Raw genomic sequence first — 17,596 nt, forward strand, 5'->3', positions numbered from 1 at the left:
CCATCAACACTAACGTATTCGTAACTCACTTCTCTCCTGCCGGTGTGTCTGGTGCTCGCGCGACGTGGCACTCCGAGGTCGACGATACCGTTCCCGGCTCGCCGACGCCCACGCTGCTGCTCGGCGTCGGCTCGGGGCCACTCGGCTCGGGCTGCTGCTCCTCGGTGCGGGCGCCGCTGTCACCGGCACCGGCACCGGCAGCAGCGGCGGAGAGCAGCCTCCGCTCGAGCTCGTTTGCTGCCTGTGGGGGTGCCTGCGGGTCGAGCGGGGCGCGGCGGCGCGGCGGCGACTTGGCCCCCTGCTGCGCGCGCTGTAGGAGGCCGTCCACCTGCACCAGACGCGGCGGCGGGGGGAGGGGTGGGGCCCCCGTGGTGCGGCGTGGGCACGGGATGTCAGGTCTGGGCCGTCCTGCTTGAGCCGGAGAAGCAGCCCGCAGCCCAGGAAGATGCAGAGCCAGTTGATGACCACCATGGCGACGCCTGTAGGGCGCGGGGCCGTGCGATATCGAGGGGTGGTGGGGGTGGGCGCGCCGGTGCCGGCGTGGTGCGGTGCCAAGCATCGCCGCCCGCAGCTTGGAGGCGGCCATCTCTTGGTCCTGCGAGAGAGCGGCGCGTGCCGAGAGGACGAGGTTGATGCCAGAGCCGACCACGGGTGGAAGGATGGAGGTTGCAATGGCGACTCCAACCACGGTGTCGGAGAGCGCGCTCGTGACCTATTACACACCAACGTGAACTGCTGGCGGGATGAAGGGGACCACGCACGGAGCTATCTGACGGACAGGTAGACCGCGAGGGCGAGGGCGGCGCCGGAAGGCAGCGCGATGAGCGCGCCGACGAGCAGGTCGGCCTGTTTGTAGTGGAGCACCTCCAGCGTCGGGTCCTCCTCGTGCGGATCTGCCAACGAGCCGCTGGCGATGCAGACTCCGCCGACAAGGCTGCCCACGAGCAGGCAGAGCAGCAGTCCGGCGCACTCGTTGCGACACCCCTTGTACACCATCCGCTTGTCACCGACGCAGGTGCCGAGTGTCTGCGCCATGATTGGAGCCATCAGAGGGCTGAGCAACATGGACGCCGTCACGAAGATTGGTTGGTCGGTGGCAAGACCGACGGCGCAAACGGTCGAGGCGATCGCCGTCGTGAGGACAAAGTCGAAGGTGAAGTGGAACGTCTCGTCGATTCGCTGGTAAATCTCGTCGAGTGACGTGCGGTCGCTCACGCGGACGCGGCGTCGCCGAGGGCCGCTCCCGCCGCGTCGGGCATATGGGGTGGAGGAGAGCACCTCCAGCACCTCCAGCCGCCCGTGCGCTGGCGTGGTGCAGCCGAGACCGTGGTTGGCGAGCGTCTCTAGCACGCGTGCCTTGGCGAGGGAGGTCAGCGTGAAGAGCAGCAGCACTACCTCGTCGCCAGCGCGGACACCGCGCAGCTCCGTGTGCGGAACGCCGGCCTCGGTGAGCACGCGCCGCGCCGACTCGAGCGGCGCCATCGAGGCGGCCGGGAGTGTGAGTTGGCCTTGACGCATCGTGCTCAAACTGCTCGCGCGCTAGGCAGGCGGTCGAAGGCGGCGCGAAAGGTAGCGGAAAGGCGGCTCGATGGCGGCGCGAGCGAGCCGCTTCGACGTTTTCTTTTTGGCGAAAGTCTTTTTGGATTCCGATGCCGATTGTAAGAAGCGATTTCTTGTTGCTTTTCAACTCTTTCTCTATCCATTGGCCCCGCTGGGCAGCGAGGTGTGCGCTAGTGTGCGCCAGTCCACGCCCTTGAAACAGAAAGAAAACAGACAACGGAAGGGAGGGATGGGAGGACGGCACGCCGCCACCACACAGGAATTTTAAGGAGGGGGGTGTGATGCGCTAGCCGTCGCCCACCCTTGGGCGTCCGCCTCTTCCTATCTCTCTTCGCAGTCTCTCGCCGATTCTCGCTGCAACCTTCATGCCACCTCGCGGTCGTCCCACTCTCTTCGTTCACGCCCTTGAGCCTTGTCGTGCGCCGCACTCATTATTTTTTGATTGGTAAAGTTCTTCCCTATCCGTTTAGGATAAATGGCGGATTACCCGGTTTTTGAGATTCGCCTCGCAGATTACCCGGCCAACGATATTTTCCCTTAGGACTTAGCGCAATTTCCGCTCAAACCAGTTTACCCAGTCTCCCACAATTCATGTTTCAGCTTACCCGGCCACTAACTTTTCTCATGTCAGATACCCGGTCGACCAAATTTCTCAGAGTTTACCCGGCTGCCGTCGAGCGGGCACCTGCGGCCTGGTCGCGTAGGAGAGGCTCCTACTCGGGACCCCCGCCCGGCCTCGTTTGCTTGAATGACACATCCGTCGCATCCCACTGCCCGGGTGATCTGGCAAAAAAGAATTTTCGCCGCGCGTAGAGGATGTAGAGCGTGAGCGCTGTAGTTTTGTAGAGATGTAGAGCGCTCTGGAGCGCTGTAGAGCTGTAGAGCTCTACATCCGCCGCGTGGTTGGAGCGCGCAATGCCGTCGGGGGACGGACGACGTCACGGATTGACAACGGGTTTGAACGAAAATCGCCCTGGGTGGGTGTCGCCAGTGGCGCCGGCGACCGCCCAGCACGGCGCGGCGGGTCCACAACCGAGGCGCTCGGCACAAAATGCGCCTACCTAGGCGGGCGTTCACCCGCCCTGAATCGCGACTCGCCGCTTTCCTCCCTGGCAAGTACAGACCACGCCTGCTATTCACAGCACAAGCTTTGCCTGGCTCCCCCCCCCTGTGAGAAAGTGAGGCGTGGTCTGTCCTCCCCTTGCTTTCTCCCTTGTCGGTAACCAGAGAAGCAAGTGCTTACTGCTCCACACCTGTTTTGCTCCACACCTCCCGCCTGGCTCACTCGAGCCCCTGCCCCGAAACGGTGGCGAGATGCTGCTCGGGCGACTTCGATCGACGAGTGCGATCAGCCGCCGATCGTTTGCCCGCATCGCCCGTCGCGCGTTCCATCGGCCGGTTGCTTGCACGAGTGCTTCCACCGCCGCCGCCGCCGCCGCCGCCGCCGCCGCCGCCGCCGCTGCCGCCGCCGCCGCCGCGGTGCAGCACGGCGCTCCAGCATCTGCGGAGAGCGGGCGCCGACGGGTCACCGATGACTACTCCCTTGGCGCGGAGCTTGGATCGGGACACTTTGCGACCGTCCGACGCGGGGTCTGTCTGCGCACTGGCAAGGAGGTCGCCGTCAAGATAGTGCCCAAGACGATGCAGACGGCAGAAAGCATCCGCCACGAGTGCACCGTGCTGCAGCGCGTGAGCATCCACAAGCGCGTGGCCTCGCTCGAGGCTCTCTATGAAACGGACGAGCACTTTTACATCGTGATGGAGTACGTGTCGGGCGGGGAGCTTTTCGATCACCTCTGCGAGCATGGCGCGTACTCGGAGCGGGAGGCGGCGACTCTCATCTCCGAGCTGGCGGGGGCGATTGCGATCTGCCACGCGCAAGGCGTGGCGCACGCCGATATCAAGCCCGAGAACCTCTTGCTGACCCACGACGGCCACGTCAAGCTGGTCGACTTCGGGCTCTCCTGCCAGTACGTCAACAACGAGCGCGTCGACCCGAACGTTGGCGCTCGGCTCTAGATGCGGAACACCCCTGCTCCAACACGCCCTCGAGAGGACCGCATTCGGCTGCGCTCTAGGCGCGTCGGGCACGGCAGCGTACTGGGCGCCGGAGGTCTGGGGCTCTGGGTCGCCGGGGCTCACAAACGACATGTGGGCGCTGGGTGTGCTCACGTACATGCTGCTCACCGCGAGTCACCCCTTCGACGACGAGGGCCAGGCGAGCGACGACCAGATCCGCCACAACATCCTCCACCGGCAGGCATCCTTTGCAGACTGGACCGCTTCCGCGTCGGCGCGGCAGTTCGTCGAGATGCTGCTGCGCAAGGACCCGACGACGCGGCTCTCAATCGAGCAGCTGCTGCAGGACGCCTCTCCCGCCGCCCCTTCACCCTCCCCCACGCTGCCACGACCTCCCATTCCGCTCCTCTGCCTCTCTTGCACACGCCTCCACCCTGAGAATCCATCCTCGCTCTCTGCAGCACCCGTGGATCGTTGGAATGGACGACGACGCTCGGAGCCAGAGCACCACCGCCGCTGCCACGTCGGGCGCGCGCACGATGTGGGACCGGGTGCGTCAGCTGCAGCGGGCCGACCGTGCGGATGTCCGCACGACCCTGACTGCTGTCCGCGTTGGTGGGACGCCTGCAGGTGCACCAACTGCAACGCGACCAAAAGATGCGCGCTTTCCGAGCGCACACCTCGCGGCTACGCGCCGCATGCTTCTCAGTGCTGCTGCAGCAGCAAGCGGCCGAGCGGGCCGAGCGGGCAGACGATGCGAGCGAGGGGCCCCATGTGCGCCGCTGGCTGTCGGCTCAGGCGGGCGCGCGGGCGCTGCGGAGGCACGAATCGCTGCGCGGGCCGATGCTCGAGGGGGAGCTACTCACGAAGACGTTCCGCGTCTTTGACGCCGACGGTGAGGGGACCACCACTGGCCACGGCTACGCGACTGGCTGCGCGCGCTGACGCCTCGTGTCCTGCAGGCAAGGGGTACATCTCTACCGCCGATCTCGACCGGGTGCTCCGGCGCTTCGGGCAGAGCAGCGGCAGCGAGCAGCTCCTGCAGGGTGTGACTGAGGGCGACCGCGAGGGGCAGCGCATCACGTACGGCTCGTTTGTGCGGATGATGACGCACACCGTCAAGCAGGCGGGGCGTCCCAACACACTTCCACCTTCCAGAAGACACTCCCCGACCTCCGCCAAACCACCACCACCACCACCACCCTGCTGCGCCGTCTCCACCCGAAGGCGCTTGACAGTGGCGACTACATCTACAAGCCCGGCGACCCCGTGCGCTACTTCTACGCGCTGCTTGCTGGCGAGGTGGAGGTGGTGCAGCCACGGGAGGACGGCGGCGAGGACGTTCTCACGAGGCTGGGCGCAGGCGATCTCCCCATATCTCCCCCCATCTCCCCATATCTCCCCACATCTCCCCACGTTCTCACGAGGTTGGGCGCAGGCGGGCGCTCTTGCCCCCCCTCACCCCTCCCCCTGTCGTGCTCACTCTCACGAGCGCCAACAGGCGAGTATTTCGGCGAGAACAGCTTGCTCGAGGGGCGGCCCACCCGCTCGGCGGCCATCCGCTGCAGGACGCCGGTGGAGGTGCTCGAGGCTGCGCACGCACAGCCGGAGCGGGTGGCCCTTGTTGCTGACGTTGCACGTGATTGCCGCAGGTGCTCAAGCTCTCCAAGGAGGACTTCGAGGCCGGCTTTGGCGGGCACCGTGCCGCGGGCGGGCCCGATCAGAAGCGCCAGAAGTTGATCGCTTTCATCCAGATGGTGAGCAGGCACGAGAGGGGTCCCCACCGCTGCCCCCCCTCTGACTATTGCACTGATGTCTGTGGGGATGCCTCATCAGTGCAATAGTCACTCCCTGAGAAGGCACACACCGCCTCGTGTGCAATGCCCCGTCTCTTTCGCGAGAGCGTGTGCCCCATGGTGCTAGGGCGTGTGTCACACTGACTGACTGACTGACTGACTGACTGACTGACACTGACTGACACTGACTGACACTGACTGACTGACTGACTGACTGACTGACTGACTGACTGACTGACTGACTGACTGACTGACTGACTGACTGACTGACTGAGCAGGCAGCAGCACCGCGCGCTCGAGGAGGGGGAGCCCGTGTTCTGCGCGGGCGACAAGGCGGACAAGTTTTACATCCTCGCGTCGGGCAGTCTTGTGGTCGTCGAGCCGCCGGCCGAGGGGGCGGCGGGATTAGAGGCGCACGGGGGGGACACGGCAGACGCCTCGCCGTCGCTGGCATCCCGCCGTTCGTCGGGCAATTTGCCGCTCGGGCGCATCCGTGCGCGCGAAGGGTTTGGCGAGATGGCGCTGTTGAGCAAGCGCGAGGCGCGCCGCACTGCAGTCGCTGCCATGGGCGTGGCGCGCTGGTTGCCACATTGTGCGAGCCGTGAGTGCTTGTAGGTGCGCAGCAAGACGGTGCGTTGCGCGTCGCCACGGTGCGCGCATCACTCAGGGGGGGGGGGGGGGGGTTCGCCCTCTTCCCTTTTGACCCCGGGGAGCCGTGGGGCTAGGTGCGAGATCGTCGAGATTGCTGGCGATGACTTTTGCCGTTTGATTGCGAAGTCGAGCGTGGTGCGCTCCCCGGGCGGCGGGGGGCGCCGCGGCGTCCCATTCACAGGTGCGATGGGGAGCAGGTGCGCGAAAGCTTCGAGTGGCTGAGTGAGCGGCGGAAGCGGGCCAACGAGTCGTCGGGCCAGACGCGTGTTGTGCGCGGGCAAACTGTGGTGCGTGCGACTACATACCCCCCGCGCGCGCCGCGCAGCCCTCTCACGGACGTATCTCTCTGATTTCGAGGTGCGCCGCCGCTCGTCGCGCGAGCCAGGCCAGTCTTGAGACGCCGCGTCTTCGCGGCGCAGCGCATATACGGCAGGTCTGTGGCGGCCCGAAAGGTGCTCGAGGTAGGTGCTCGAGCCTTGCATGGGCGGGGAGAGAGGACAGTACGTCGTATACAACCTATGTGTCCGTCCGCATGACGCTCGCGCGGCGACTCGCGGGGGCGCGGCGCGCTGCCTTGCGGCTGCGCGGGCGGGGGCCGGGGACAGGCTGCCCCCCCGCGTCGCGACTCCGGCCCGCGCGGGAGAACCCGAGAGACGCTCTCGTAATACGTTTACTTAAGCATGAGTTTTGTATGTATGTAGAAGAGGAGTGCAGAAGATCGGACAGAGGTGGTTTCATTGATCTATCTTCGACCGTGACGGGGGGGACACGTGCATTCCGTTCGAACACGACTCTCACGAAACGATCAACGATGTGCATGTGGGACCGACGGGGGGCGGATAGAGGAGGGAGAGACAGAGGTGTGTGAGCGCGCGCGGCAGTGGAAAGAGATCTCAGCAGCGAGGACAGCGCCGATCGGAAAAAGCCCCCGGAGCGAGCGCGAAACGGTTGGAGGGCCACTCCGTTTAGGCAGCGGCTCGGGAGCGGCGCGCACACGAGGCTAGCCCTGTGCTAGCCGCGCGCCTCTCGACGACCGCGTTGCCCGACGGAGCCTGGCCCAAACAACCCCTCCGCGCCGAACTCGGGCGCCTCGACCGAACCTGCGCGGCGGGCGGGCAGCGGGCGCACGAGGGAAGGGGGAGGGGGGGGGAGGGGGGGGGGCGAGGAGTGAGGGAAGTGAAAGGAGGCGGCGCAGCAGGCGGCGCGCTCGCATGCGCAGCCCGCGGCTCCATGCCTCCCATCGCCTGTCCTCCACGGTCCCCCGTCCCCCACCCCACCCACCACCACCACCACAAGCCCCGGGTGTGCCGCCCTCTGCCAGAGCGCTGCCAGAGAGGCCGCAAGCCAACTCTGAAAGCGCACCAAGCAAGCGGGACCGCGTGACCGAGGCCCCCCGGTGCCGCGCGACCTCGGTCACGCGGCCTCAGGACACCTCCCTGCACGCTCCCACTGCCCCCCCTCCCCCCCGCCGCGACGCTCAGTCGCGGCTGCGCGAGCGGCGGCGACGGTCGCGCGAGCGCGAACGGCGGCGATAGTCGTCGTAGTCGGGCGAACGCCTGCGTCCGCGGTCGTCGTCACGGTCGCGGCCGCGGTCGCCGCGGTCCGAGCCAAAGCGGGCGCTGATGGCGGCGGCGGCGTTCTGCGCCGCGCCATATGCAGCGCCGCCGCCGCCGCCGTAGCCGCCGCCGCCGCCGTAGCCGCCGCCGTAGCCGCCGCCACCGCCGCCGTAGCCGCCGCCGCCGTAGCCGCCGCCGCCCCCAAAGCCGCCCCCAAAGCCGCCGCCGCCACCGCCCTGCCCGCCGTGCGAGTACTTGCAGCGCGCGCCGCGCTGGCAGTTGCCGCGCTTGAAGTCGCCGCACTCGTCGGGCTTGTTGACAGCTTGCGGGATCGTCGCCGCCATCTGCGCCGCCTGGGCGGTCATCATGCCGCCGCTCGGGTGCGGCTGCAGCGCGGAGCGTTCGTCATACGGGCGGTACGTCCCGCTGCGCAGGCCTGCCATCTGCGCGATTGGCCCCGGGATCGCCTGGTCCGCCTTGACCATGATCTCGCACAGCGCGCGCGCGTACTTGCCGTCCTTTTGCCCGTCCATGAAGGTGTGCGCCTCCCCCTTGGCGCCGGCGCGGCCGGTGCGGCCGATGCGGTGGACATAGTCCTCAATATTGCCCGGGAAGTCGTAGTTGATGACGGCCTTGCACTCCTTGACGTCGATGCCGCGCGCGGCCACGTCGGTCGCGATCATCACTGGCCGGCGGCCGCTCTTGAAGTCGGCGAGGACAGCCTCGCGCTCGCGCTGGTCCTTGTCGCCGTGGATGACGCCGCTGCCGATCTGGCGGCCGAGCTGCATGCCCAGCTGGTCCGCCATCCGCTTGGTCGACGTGAAGACCAGCGTGCGCGTGCCCGCCTCGAGCGACTGGAAGATGCGCATGAGCATCTGCTGCTTCTCGCCCGGCCCGCGCGTCACGTGCACGTACTGCGTGATGTCCTTGTTTGCGTTGAGCGAGTTGATGTCGCCCACCTCGACCTGCACAGGCGACCGCATGAACTCGTAGGCCAGCGCGCGCACCTGCTTTGGCCACGTGGCCGTGTAGAAGAGCGTCTGCCGCTGCGGCGGCACTTGGCGCACAATCTTGCGGATCTGCGGCTCAAAGCCCATGTCGAGCATCCGGTCCGCCTCGTCAAACACCAGGTAGGCGACCTGGTGCAGCTGGATCTGGCCCGACTCGAGGAAGTCGTTGATCCGCCCCGGCGTGCCGATTACCACGTGGCACCCCTGCCGCATCGCCATCAGCTGCTGCCCCTTGGGCGCGCCGCCGTAGCAGCAGACGGACCGGATCCCGAGCGGCAGCCCAAACTTTTGGCACTCGACCTCGATCTGCATGGCGAGCTCGCGCGTCGGCGCCAGCGTGAGCAGGGACGGTCCCTGCATCGGGTTGACGCGCTGCTGCTGGATGTACATGAAACCCGGCACGAGGAAGCCGAGCGTCTTGCCCGAGCCGGTCTTGGCGACGCCAATCAAGTCGCGCTTGGCCATCGCCGCGGGCCACGACTGGGACTGGATGACGGAGGGCTTGGTGAAGCCGGCCTTGGCGATGGCGTCCATGATCGGCCGCGGCAGCTGCGCCTCCTCGAAGGAGAGGAACGGCGGCGGCGAGCCGCCGTACACCTTGAGGTCGTTCTCCTTCCAGAACTGCGCCACCTCGGTCGACGCCGGCTGGTCGACGCCTTGGTCCTGCACGTCCTTGTAGTTTGTGTTGGCGGGGCGCGAGAACTGGAGCCCGATGGCGTCGCGGTCGTAGCCGCCGCCGCCGCCGCCGTACCCGCCGCCGCCGTACCCGCCGCCGCCGCCGCCGTACCCGCCGCCGCCGCCGCCGCCGCCATACCCTCCTCCGCCACCTCCTCCTCCGCCGCCGCTGCCGTTTTGGTATTGGGTGTACGAGCCCGAGTTCTGCGCCTTGGCGGGGTCAAAGTCGGCGGGCTTCTCGTACTGCGACGCGCCCGTCTCAGAGTGCCAATAGTAGGTGTGCCCTGCGCCGTCGAGCGCGGTGTTCCACATGTTCGGTGGTGTCTGCGCACGCCGGGGGTGAAAGCTTGAGTGGCGCGGCGGGGGCGCGCGCGCGGGGGGCGGCTGCGGGGGTGGGGGTGGGGTGGGGGGCGGAGCGCCGTTCGACCCACGGAGAGAGCACAGGCGGGGGGGGTGCTGGCAGAGCGCGTGCCTGGCTCTGGATTCTGCGCGGCGAAAGAAACACGACCTCGCGCGATCAAGCACGCGCAACCTCCCTGCTTCGACTCCCTGCTTGTGTCTGTGTGTCGCTCGTGCGTGTCGTCGTCATCTGTCCAGCGTCCACCCATACCGCGTTGGTGTCCAGTCCGAGCCTGACTGTTCTTCGCCTTCCTACATACCGCCCCTCCTTATCCGTTTTCTTTTCCTGTAAAATTCTTTGCTAACCCCAGGGATATTAGCCGCGGAGATCGATAGACTGGATGTAGAGATCGATGCATGCCAAGCTGGCTGCCAAGCATGCATGCCAGCTGGCTGCCCCCATGAGCGACTCCTTCTTTCTGCGCGTCCTAGAAAGAGAACGTGATTTCTTGTTGGTTAATAAATCTCTCTCTCTCTCTCGCGTCCTTTGGTCTGCAACTAAAAGAAGAAAGAGTATGGGATCGCGTGCAATTTGACTGCATTCAATCCCATGCTCCCGAGCAGCGAGCTGAGGTCAATCACATGCAATCACATGCAATCAACGCAATCCAGTGGGATTGCGCTCGCGCCCACTCTCAATTGCGTCTCTCCCCCTTTTTTTTCCACCCCACGCGAAGAAGAAATGCTGCTGCTGCTGCTGCTGCTGCTGCTGCTGCTGTTACGTCTTCGGTCCCCGCGGGAAGCCCCGCGCATAGGACAACAACGTCTGTCCCACACACACACACAGACGCGCACATACATCATGCTCGCTGCTCGGGCACACCCCACAGTGTAGTGGTGTGAGTACACAAGTACTAGCAGAGTGCACACACCCCTGCCTTGGCGGGTGAGGGTCGTAAGAATCAAAGCCTCTTGGTGCCAAACGTGCTCGAGCGCGCCGAAGAGAGACGATCTACGCTCGAGGGAGTTAGCCAGCCTGGATTTCTTCTCCTCGGCGGGCGAAAAGAGAAATCCAGAGCGATAAGGTTTCTTTTTTTCATCCCCTACATACCTTCACACTGCTGTGAACAGGTGCCGAACCCATACTGTGACCTCAGAACATATGCATATGCGGGGTGTGTTCTCTCTCTGGGCCGGCGCGGGGCCCCCCGGAGGCACCGTGCGCCGCGCCGCAGTGCGGAAACGGGGCTCCGGCTCTATGAGTCTCTATGAGCACCGACTTCCCGAATGAGTACGGTTGAGTAGAGGGCAGATTTGGAGAGATCTCGAGGAGTACATACAGATAGACCCTCCAACCATCAGAAAACTCCGACCTGATCGGTCGTACTGACCGCCGACAGATCACTCCAGACAGCAGACAGGCCGACGTCTGCACGCGGCCGGCCGGGCGAGAGGCTTGACACGATCCGACCCTGCGACCCTGACGCTGCTGCTCTAGCTATCAGCCATGCACTGCTGACTGCTGCCACAATGTGCGACCTGTGCTGGCCCACTTGGCGGCCTTCCCGGTCAGTGGTGAGGCGCAGTTCAGAGCTGTCGATGGCGCGATGCCGCACTGGTCCCACATTGGTGACACGATACCACCAAGTTTGCCGGTCCAAGAGAGAGGCACCGGCGCTGTCCTGAGAAGGTGCATGGTCCCTCTTGACTGCCCATGCGCGCGAGGCTGTGTAGGCATAGCCTCGAGAGTGCCAGCAGCCAATCCGAGGTGACGCGCATTGCGCCAGAAGCGTGCACACGATGGAAGGACACCTTCCTACTGGCCGTACGATCAGGTCGTCACTGAATGCTTGATACTAAGGCCGCGAGCTATGCAGGTGATCAATTGTGCATCATGGCACGGTCAGCTGCGCCGACAGGCTGTCGCAAGGCGTGATAGCATGGCCGCAAGTACGCCGAATTCCCATGAAAACAAGTAAAAAATCGCGAAAAAAGAAAAACAATCCGAAAAAATCGGCGCCTGCGGCGGGCCATGGGACCCCATCTCCCCCCCGCATGGACACCCTCTGGGGCCCCCGCGCCGGCCCAGAGTGTTCTCTCCAACTCAGCGCCAGCTTCCAGCGCCGCCGGCCCGCCTTCTCGCTTCTGTCACCGCCGGGGCGATTGTCTGAGAGTCAAGAGGATGCGGGCCACGCCTCAACCTTCTTGGGCAGCAGCTGGCTCGTCAGGTCCTCTCCGTGGCCTAGGCAGCCGGTCTCACCCTTGCCCCAGGCAAAGATAGCCCCATCGGCGGTGAGGGCGAGGCTGTGGATGCCTCCAGCCGACACAGCGATGACGCGCTGCCCCGCAAAGGCCTCGACCTTCTTCGGCAGCGGCTGGTGCTGCTGGTCGCCGTGGCCCAGCTTGCCTGAGCCTCCAAAGCCCCAGCTCCAGACCGCGCCGTCGGAGGTGAGGGCGAGGGTGTGGTTGGCGGCAGAGACAGCGACGACGCGCCGCCCAGCAAAGGCCTCGATCTTCTTGGGCAGCAGCTGGTGCTGCTCGTCGCCGTGGCCCAGCCGGCCTTGGCCTCCATAGCCCCAGCTCCAGACAGCGCCGTCGGCGGTGATGGCGAGGCTGTGGTTGCCTCCAGCCGATACGACGACGACGCGCCGCCCAGCAAAGGCCTCGTTCTTCTTGGGCAGCAGCTGGTTCTGCCTGTCGCCGTGGCCCAGCTTGCCGTAGTCTCCATCGCCCCAGCTCCAAACCGAGCCATCGGCGGTAAGGGCGAGGCTGTGGAACCTTCCAGCCGACACAGCGACGACGCGCTGGCCAGCAAAGGCCTCGATCTTCTTTGGCTGCAGCTGGGTCTGCTGGTCGCCGTGGCCCAGCCGGCCAAAGGTTCCATAGCCCCAGCTCCAGACGGCGCCGCCGGCGGTGAGGGCCAGACTGTGTGCAAATCCAGCCGACACGGCGACGACGCGCCGCCCTGCGAAGGTCTCGACCTTCTTAGGCAGCAGCTGGTTCTGAGTGTCCCCGTGGCCCAGCTTGCCAGCATGTCCTTCGCCCCAGCTCCAGACACAGCCGTCAGCGGCGAGGGCGAGGCTATGCTGCGTTGCAGCCGACACGCTCACGCCCCGCTCGCCCAACGGAAGGCGGGTCGGCGTGATGAGCCGCATCACGCCCTCACCGTTCCCGAGCAGTCCCGGCGTCCAGCTCTCAGCCTTTCCGCACGACAAGAGCCGCCCCTCGCCGTCGATGAAGAGGCTGTGCCGAGCGCCTGCCGCTGCCCTCGCCGGCGGGTTGGCCTCGCACAGCAGCGCCGAATAGCACAGCCATCGTACGGCACAGCCCTCGCCATCTGGCAGCGCCGGCAGCTCGAAGCCGCGCTCTTGCGCCCACAAGCGGATGCCCTCCACCGCTAGTGAGGCGTGGAAGAGCAGCGAGACGGCCGCGACGCGAGCGATGTCGAGGGGGCTGTGGCAGTGTGAGAGAGTGCGCGCGAGGAGCTCCGTGGGGAGGTCGAGGAGGCGGGTGGGCGGCGGCGTGTTCGGCGAGGGGGCGGCGGTGGAGGAGGCGAGGCGACGCGAGCGGCGGCGCGGCGGGGTGGACATCGTGAGAAAAAGAATTTTCCCAACCCCTCGCACGACACCGTTCTCCCATCCCTCCCTTGGGTTGTCTGTTTTCTTTCTTTTACTGGGCACGGGACTGGCGCGCACTGGCACTAACACAGGTACACCACGAGAAAAAGAATTCTGGAAAAATTTGCGGTAAAATTCTTAAAATAAAACCGGCGGCGAGAAAAACACGGGCGTACCCGGAAAAGAACACAAATGGGCTCACCAGCGCACGGAGAGCCGAACAGGGTACGACACGCGATCGTCCGGGAAGCCACATCACGGCCGAACAACAAAGCCCAGACGTGCAGCAACCCGCAGGAAACAGTGGAGCATGCACAAACCTCCACCGTCCCGGATTCGCCTCTCTCCAGTCTCGGATACGTTCGCAACGTGAAGATTAGGCACAGTCCTGTGCACCCTTTCGATCTATCATCACTGCCCCGGCGCCCACGCCTCGACCTTCTTGGGCAGCAGCTGGTTGGACAGGTCCTCTCCGTGGCCTAGGCAGCCGCTTGTGCCCTGGCCCCAGGTGAAGACAGCGGCGTCGCCGGTGAGGGCGAGGCTGTGGCTGCTTCCAGCCGACACAGCGACGACGCGCTGGTCAGCAAAGGCCTCGACCTTCTTCAGCAGCGACTCGTTTTGCACGTCGCCGTGGCCAGCTTGCCTTCGTCTCCCTCGCCCCAGCTCCAGACGGCGCCGTCGGCGGTGAGGGCGATGCTGTGACGCTCTCCTGCCGACACGGCGACGACGCGCTGGTCAGCCAAGGCCTCAGCCTGCTTTGGCAGCAGGTGGGCCTGATAGTCGCCGTGGCCCAGCTGGCCCCAGTTTCCATAGCCCCAGCTCCAGACAGCGCCGTCGGCGGTGAGGGCGATGCTGTGCACACCTTGCCCCAGGCAAAGATAGCCCCATCGGCGGTGAGGGCGAGGCTGTGGCTGTTTCCAGCCGACACAGCGACGACGCGCCGCCCTGCAAACGCCTCGACCTTCTTCGGCAGCAGCTGGTTCTGCGTGTCGCCGTGGCCCAGCCGGCCCCCGCCTCCGAAGCCCCAGCTCCAGACGGCGCCGTCGGCGGTGAGGGCGAGGCTGTGGAAGTATCCAGCCGACACAGCGATGACACTCTGGCCAGCCAAGGCCTCGACCTTCTTCGGCTGCCACTGGTTCTGCTGGTCGCCGTGGCCCAGCCTGCCCGAGAAACCACGGCCCCAGCTCCAGACTTCTCCGTCGGCGGTGAGGGCGAGGCTGTGCTCGAGTCCAGCCGAGACAGCGACGACGCGCCGCCCAGCAAAGGCCTCGATCTTCGTCGGCTGCCACTGGTCTTCATGGTCGCCGTGACCCAACCTGCCCAAGCCTCCCTGGCCCCAGCTCCAAACGGCGCCGCTGCTGGTGAGGGCGAGACTGTGGTATCCTCCCACCGACACGCTCACGGCGCGCTCGCCGCCCAGCGTCGACAGGAGTCGGGTCGGCGTGTTGAGCCGCAGCACGCCCTCGCCGTGACCGAGCAACCCTGGGTAGAATTCCTCACTGCCGCACGACGAGAGCCGCCCCTCGCCGTCAATGAAGAGGCTGTGCCGAGCGCCTGCCGCCGCCCTCGCCGGCGGGTTGGCCTCGCACAGCAGCGCCGAATAGCACAGCCACCGCACGGCGCAGCTCTCGCCCTCTGGCAGCGCCGGCAGCTCGAAGCCGCGCTCTTGCGCCCACAAGCGGATGCCCTCTACCGCGAGAGAGGCGTGGAAGAGCAGCGAGACGGCCGCGACGCGAGCGATGTCGAGGGGGCTGTGGCAGTGTGAGAGAGTGCGCGCGAGGAGCTCCGTGGGGAGGTCGAGGAGGCGGGCGGGCGGCGACGCGTCTGGCGCGGCTCTGGCGGCCGCGGCGAGGCGGCGCGAGCGGCGGCGCGGCGGGGTGGACATCGCGAGAAAAAGAATTTCCGGGAAGCACACAAGGGCGCGCACTGGCACGAACACAGGTACACCACGATGTTAGTGCCAGAGCGCGCCAGCCGCGCGAGAGAAAGAATTGAAGGGTTCACAACCAACCCCCCGGACGCAAGACGCACAAGCACAGACAGTCCACGAGAAGGGAGAGCAGCAACGACAGTCAGAAGTCAGCGCTGGGTACCAGGAAGGCTTCACACGACTGGATGTGCGTTTTTGAGAGAGAGAGAGAGAGAGAGAGAGAGAGAGAGAGAGAGAGAGAGAGAGAGAGAGAGAGAGAGAGAGTTTTGTTTTGCGGTTGATGACTGCACGCTGAGTGCTCCAAGCAGGGCTCTAGGCAAGTCACCGCGAGTTCTGTTTTCTTTTTTGCACGACACTTGCCTTGTGAGCTTGTGTGTGTCGGTGTGTCGCTCGAGCGTGTTGTCGTCATCTGCCTCAAGCGGCGTGCCGGTGGAGGCACGTCCAGGTTTTGGAAGTAAACATCTATTACTTTTGTACGTACGTACTTTTAGCTTACTGGGAGAAAAGAGAGAGGGGGTTGTGTTCTCTTCTCTCTCTTTTGTACAGGCCGCTTCACACTCGAAACAATAGTTCAAATCACGTGCCCGGACCCTCACAGTATATTACTCGGGTGCCGCCGCGCACACCTGCTCCTCGAACCGCCCCAGCAGCGGCGCCTCGACCTCCGGACTCAGCCGGCCTTGCACCTTCGGATCGAGCCGCGTGGCGAGGGCGAGGGCGGCGAGCGAGCGGCGGGCGGGGTCGGAGAGGCTGCTTGCCCCACCTGCTCTCTCGCCCAGAGGGTCGACGGCGACGCGGAGGCTGCGCCACGACGCCGCCGCCCACTCTAGCAACCGCTGCAACTCGCCACCGCCGCCATCACCGCCACCTCCATCACCGCCACCTCCATCACCGCCACCTCCATCACCGCCGCCGCCATCACCGCCGCCGCCATCACCACCGCCGCCGCCGCCGCTTTCGCGGCCAGATCCGCGCGCCGAACCGCCGCGCGCCTCCGACGCGGCGGCGACGCGGTGCACGTAGCCGACGACGGCGCCGGCGATGTCGTCCAGAGCCAGGGACATCCCCGCCTAACCCGGACGTGTCCTGGACGTGTCGCGGACGGGTGGCTGCGCCTCGGCGTCAGCGGGCGGCATCCCCCGCCTCGCGCTGAGCGGGGGGCAGCGAGCGGCTACGCACGAAACGGAGGAGCGACTCGGTGGGCGGCAGTGTGTGCACACTCGGTGGCGGGCGGCGGCGCGTGCGGCACCAGCCGCGGCACCTCGCCCGAGAGGCCGAGGCGCAGCAGCGGCACCGCGCAGAGCGGCAGCAGCGAGGAGAGTGCCGCCTAGGGACGGCGGCTGTGCGCGATCAAGAGCAGAGGAGTGGAGGACGGCGGCGCAGCAGGAAGGGCGCCTCGAAAGAGTCGTCGCCGAGCAGGGCCACAAATGAGCGACCCGCCTGACGGGGACGTGTCCCGGACGTGTCCTGGACGTGTCCTGGACGTGTCTTGGGCGTGTCCTGGACGTGTCTTGGGCGTGTCCTGGACTGGCGGCGTCTCTTCTCGCCACAACGCGCCGACGCCTCGACGCTCTTGCGGCGCAACCTCGGCTACAGCTCACGCTACAGCCCCCGCCCCCACGTCCCCACTACACCCTCCGCTCTCCCGTGCGGTGCCTCGAGCTCGTGCGACGCCGCGAGCGCCGCGCGAGCAGCCGCCAGGCAGCCTCCGCCTCCTCGCCGCCGAGGGCTTCCGAAGCCGCCGCCTCCTCCCCCGCTGCGCGGGCGTGCAGCAGCAGCAGCTCCGCCGCGGCTTCGGCCGAGGCGAAGGGCGCGCGGCCGTCTTCCCAGTGGGCGGCGGCCTGGCTGGCGATGGCGGCGGCGAGGGCGCGGCGGAGGGGCGGCGGCAGCCGCTTGGCGCACGCCTCCACGTAGCGCCGCTTGGCCTAGGAGGAAAAGGAATGGGTGGCCGTCGCAGCGCACTTGTGACGAAGGCGCCTCCGCGTGCCGCCTCTCGGCCTTGGGGGCGAGCGAGGTGGGCTGGCAATCTCGTGTGATCTCGTGTAATCTCGTGTGATTTCGTGTGATCTCGCCTTGGGCGCGAGCGATGTGGCGGCGATGCGCTGTAGCACAGAGCGCCCGCCAAGAGGGCGGGCGAGGACGAGGCGGAGGCCTACGCTCGAGTACTATCTCGGGTACCCTCGGATGATCTCTCGGGTAATCTCGCGTGATCTCGAGGACGAGGCGGAGGCCTAGGATGCGGAATACACCTCGGTCGGGAACACGGCGTCCGTGTGTCCAAAGCATGTGGCGAATACAGCGAAGCGTGGCATGATTCGAAGGGTGGCAACATCGGAACATGTCGCAGTACAAGGTACGCAACTTCTCGCGCATCTAGGGGGGGAGGCAGGCGGAGGCGGTCGGCGCCGGGTCGCTGCTCCTCGAGGCGAGCAGGCTGACCAGA

General features: G+C 66.2%; 5 protein-coding genes across 5 annotated transcripts; 2 read left to right on the forward strand and 3 right to left on the reverse strand.

The window, feature by feature from the left end:
* Positions 1-1,482, reverse strand: EMIHUDRAFT_461978 (hypothetical protein; the record flags this gene model as incomplete). Its single annotated transcript, XM_005757736.1, has 4 exons — positions 1-328; positions 409-479; positions 553-712; positions 787-1,482. 4 exons carry the CDS (start codon positions 1,480-1,482, stop codon positions 26-28), a joined length of 1,230 nt encoding a protein of 409 aa, XP_005757793.1. The 3' UTR covers positions 1-25.
* A 1,392-nt stretch (positions 1,483-2,874) lies between these two features.
* Positions 2,875-3,778, forward strand: EMIHUDRAFT_62403 (Serine/threonine-protein kinase; the record flags this gene model as incomplete). Its single annotated transcript, XM_005757737.1, has 2 exons — positions 2,875-3,549; positions 3,614-3,778. Coding segments are annotated over 2 exons (840 nt in total), but the record flags the coding sequence as incomplete, so codon positions are not given.
* A 1,509-nt stretch (positions 3,779-5,287) lies between these two features.
* Positions 5,288-6,745, forward strand: EMIHUDRAFT_433162 (hypothetical protein). The gene is made up of 6 exons (XM_005757738.1): positions 5,288-5,344; positions 5,654-5,915; positions 5,991-6,025; positions 6,101-6,161; positions 6,224-6,313; positions 6,384-6,745. The coding sequence occupies exons 1-6, from the start codon at positions 5,334-5,336 to the stop codon at positions 6,420-6,422; spliced, it is 498 nt and encodes a 165-aa protein (XP_005757795.1). The 5' UTR covers positions 5,288-5,333; the 3' UTR covers positions 6,423-6,745.
* A 758-nt stretch (positions 6,746-7,503) lies between these two features.
* On the reverse strand, positions 7,504-9,856 carry EMIHUDRAFT_199049 (hypothetical protein; the record flags this gene model as incomplete). Its single annotated transcript, XM_005757739.1, has 3 exons — positions 7,504-7,645; positions 7,838-9,294; positions 9,800-9,856. 3 exons carry the CDS (start codon positions 9,854-9,856, stop codon positions 7,504-7,506), a joined length of 1,656 nt encoding a protein of 551 aa, XP_005757796.1.
* Positions 9,857-15,693: 5,837 nt separating this feature from the next.
* On the reverse strand, positions 15,694-17,170 carry EMIHUDRAFT_433164 (hypothetical protein; the record flags this gene model as incomplete). The annotated part of the gene is made up of 6 exons (XM_005757740.1): positions 15,694-16,223; positions 16,297-16,324; positions 16,403-16,480; positions 16,549-16,593; positions 16,810-17,078; positions 17,144-17,170. Coding segments are annotated over 6 exons (584 nt in total), but the record flags the coding sequence as incomplete, so codon positions are not given.
* Positions 17,171-17,596: the final 426 nt, after the last annotated feature.

Source organism: Emiliania huxleyi (genome assembly GCF_000372725.1).
Source record: "Emiliania huxleyi CCMP1516 unplaced genomic scaffold EMIHUscaffold_9, whole genome shotgun sequence".
In the NCBI taxonomy this organism is placed as follows: domain Eukaryota; phylum Haptophyta; order Isochrysidales; family Noelaerhabdaceae; genus Emiliania; species Emiliania huxleyi.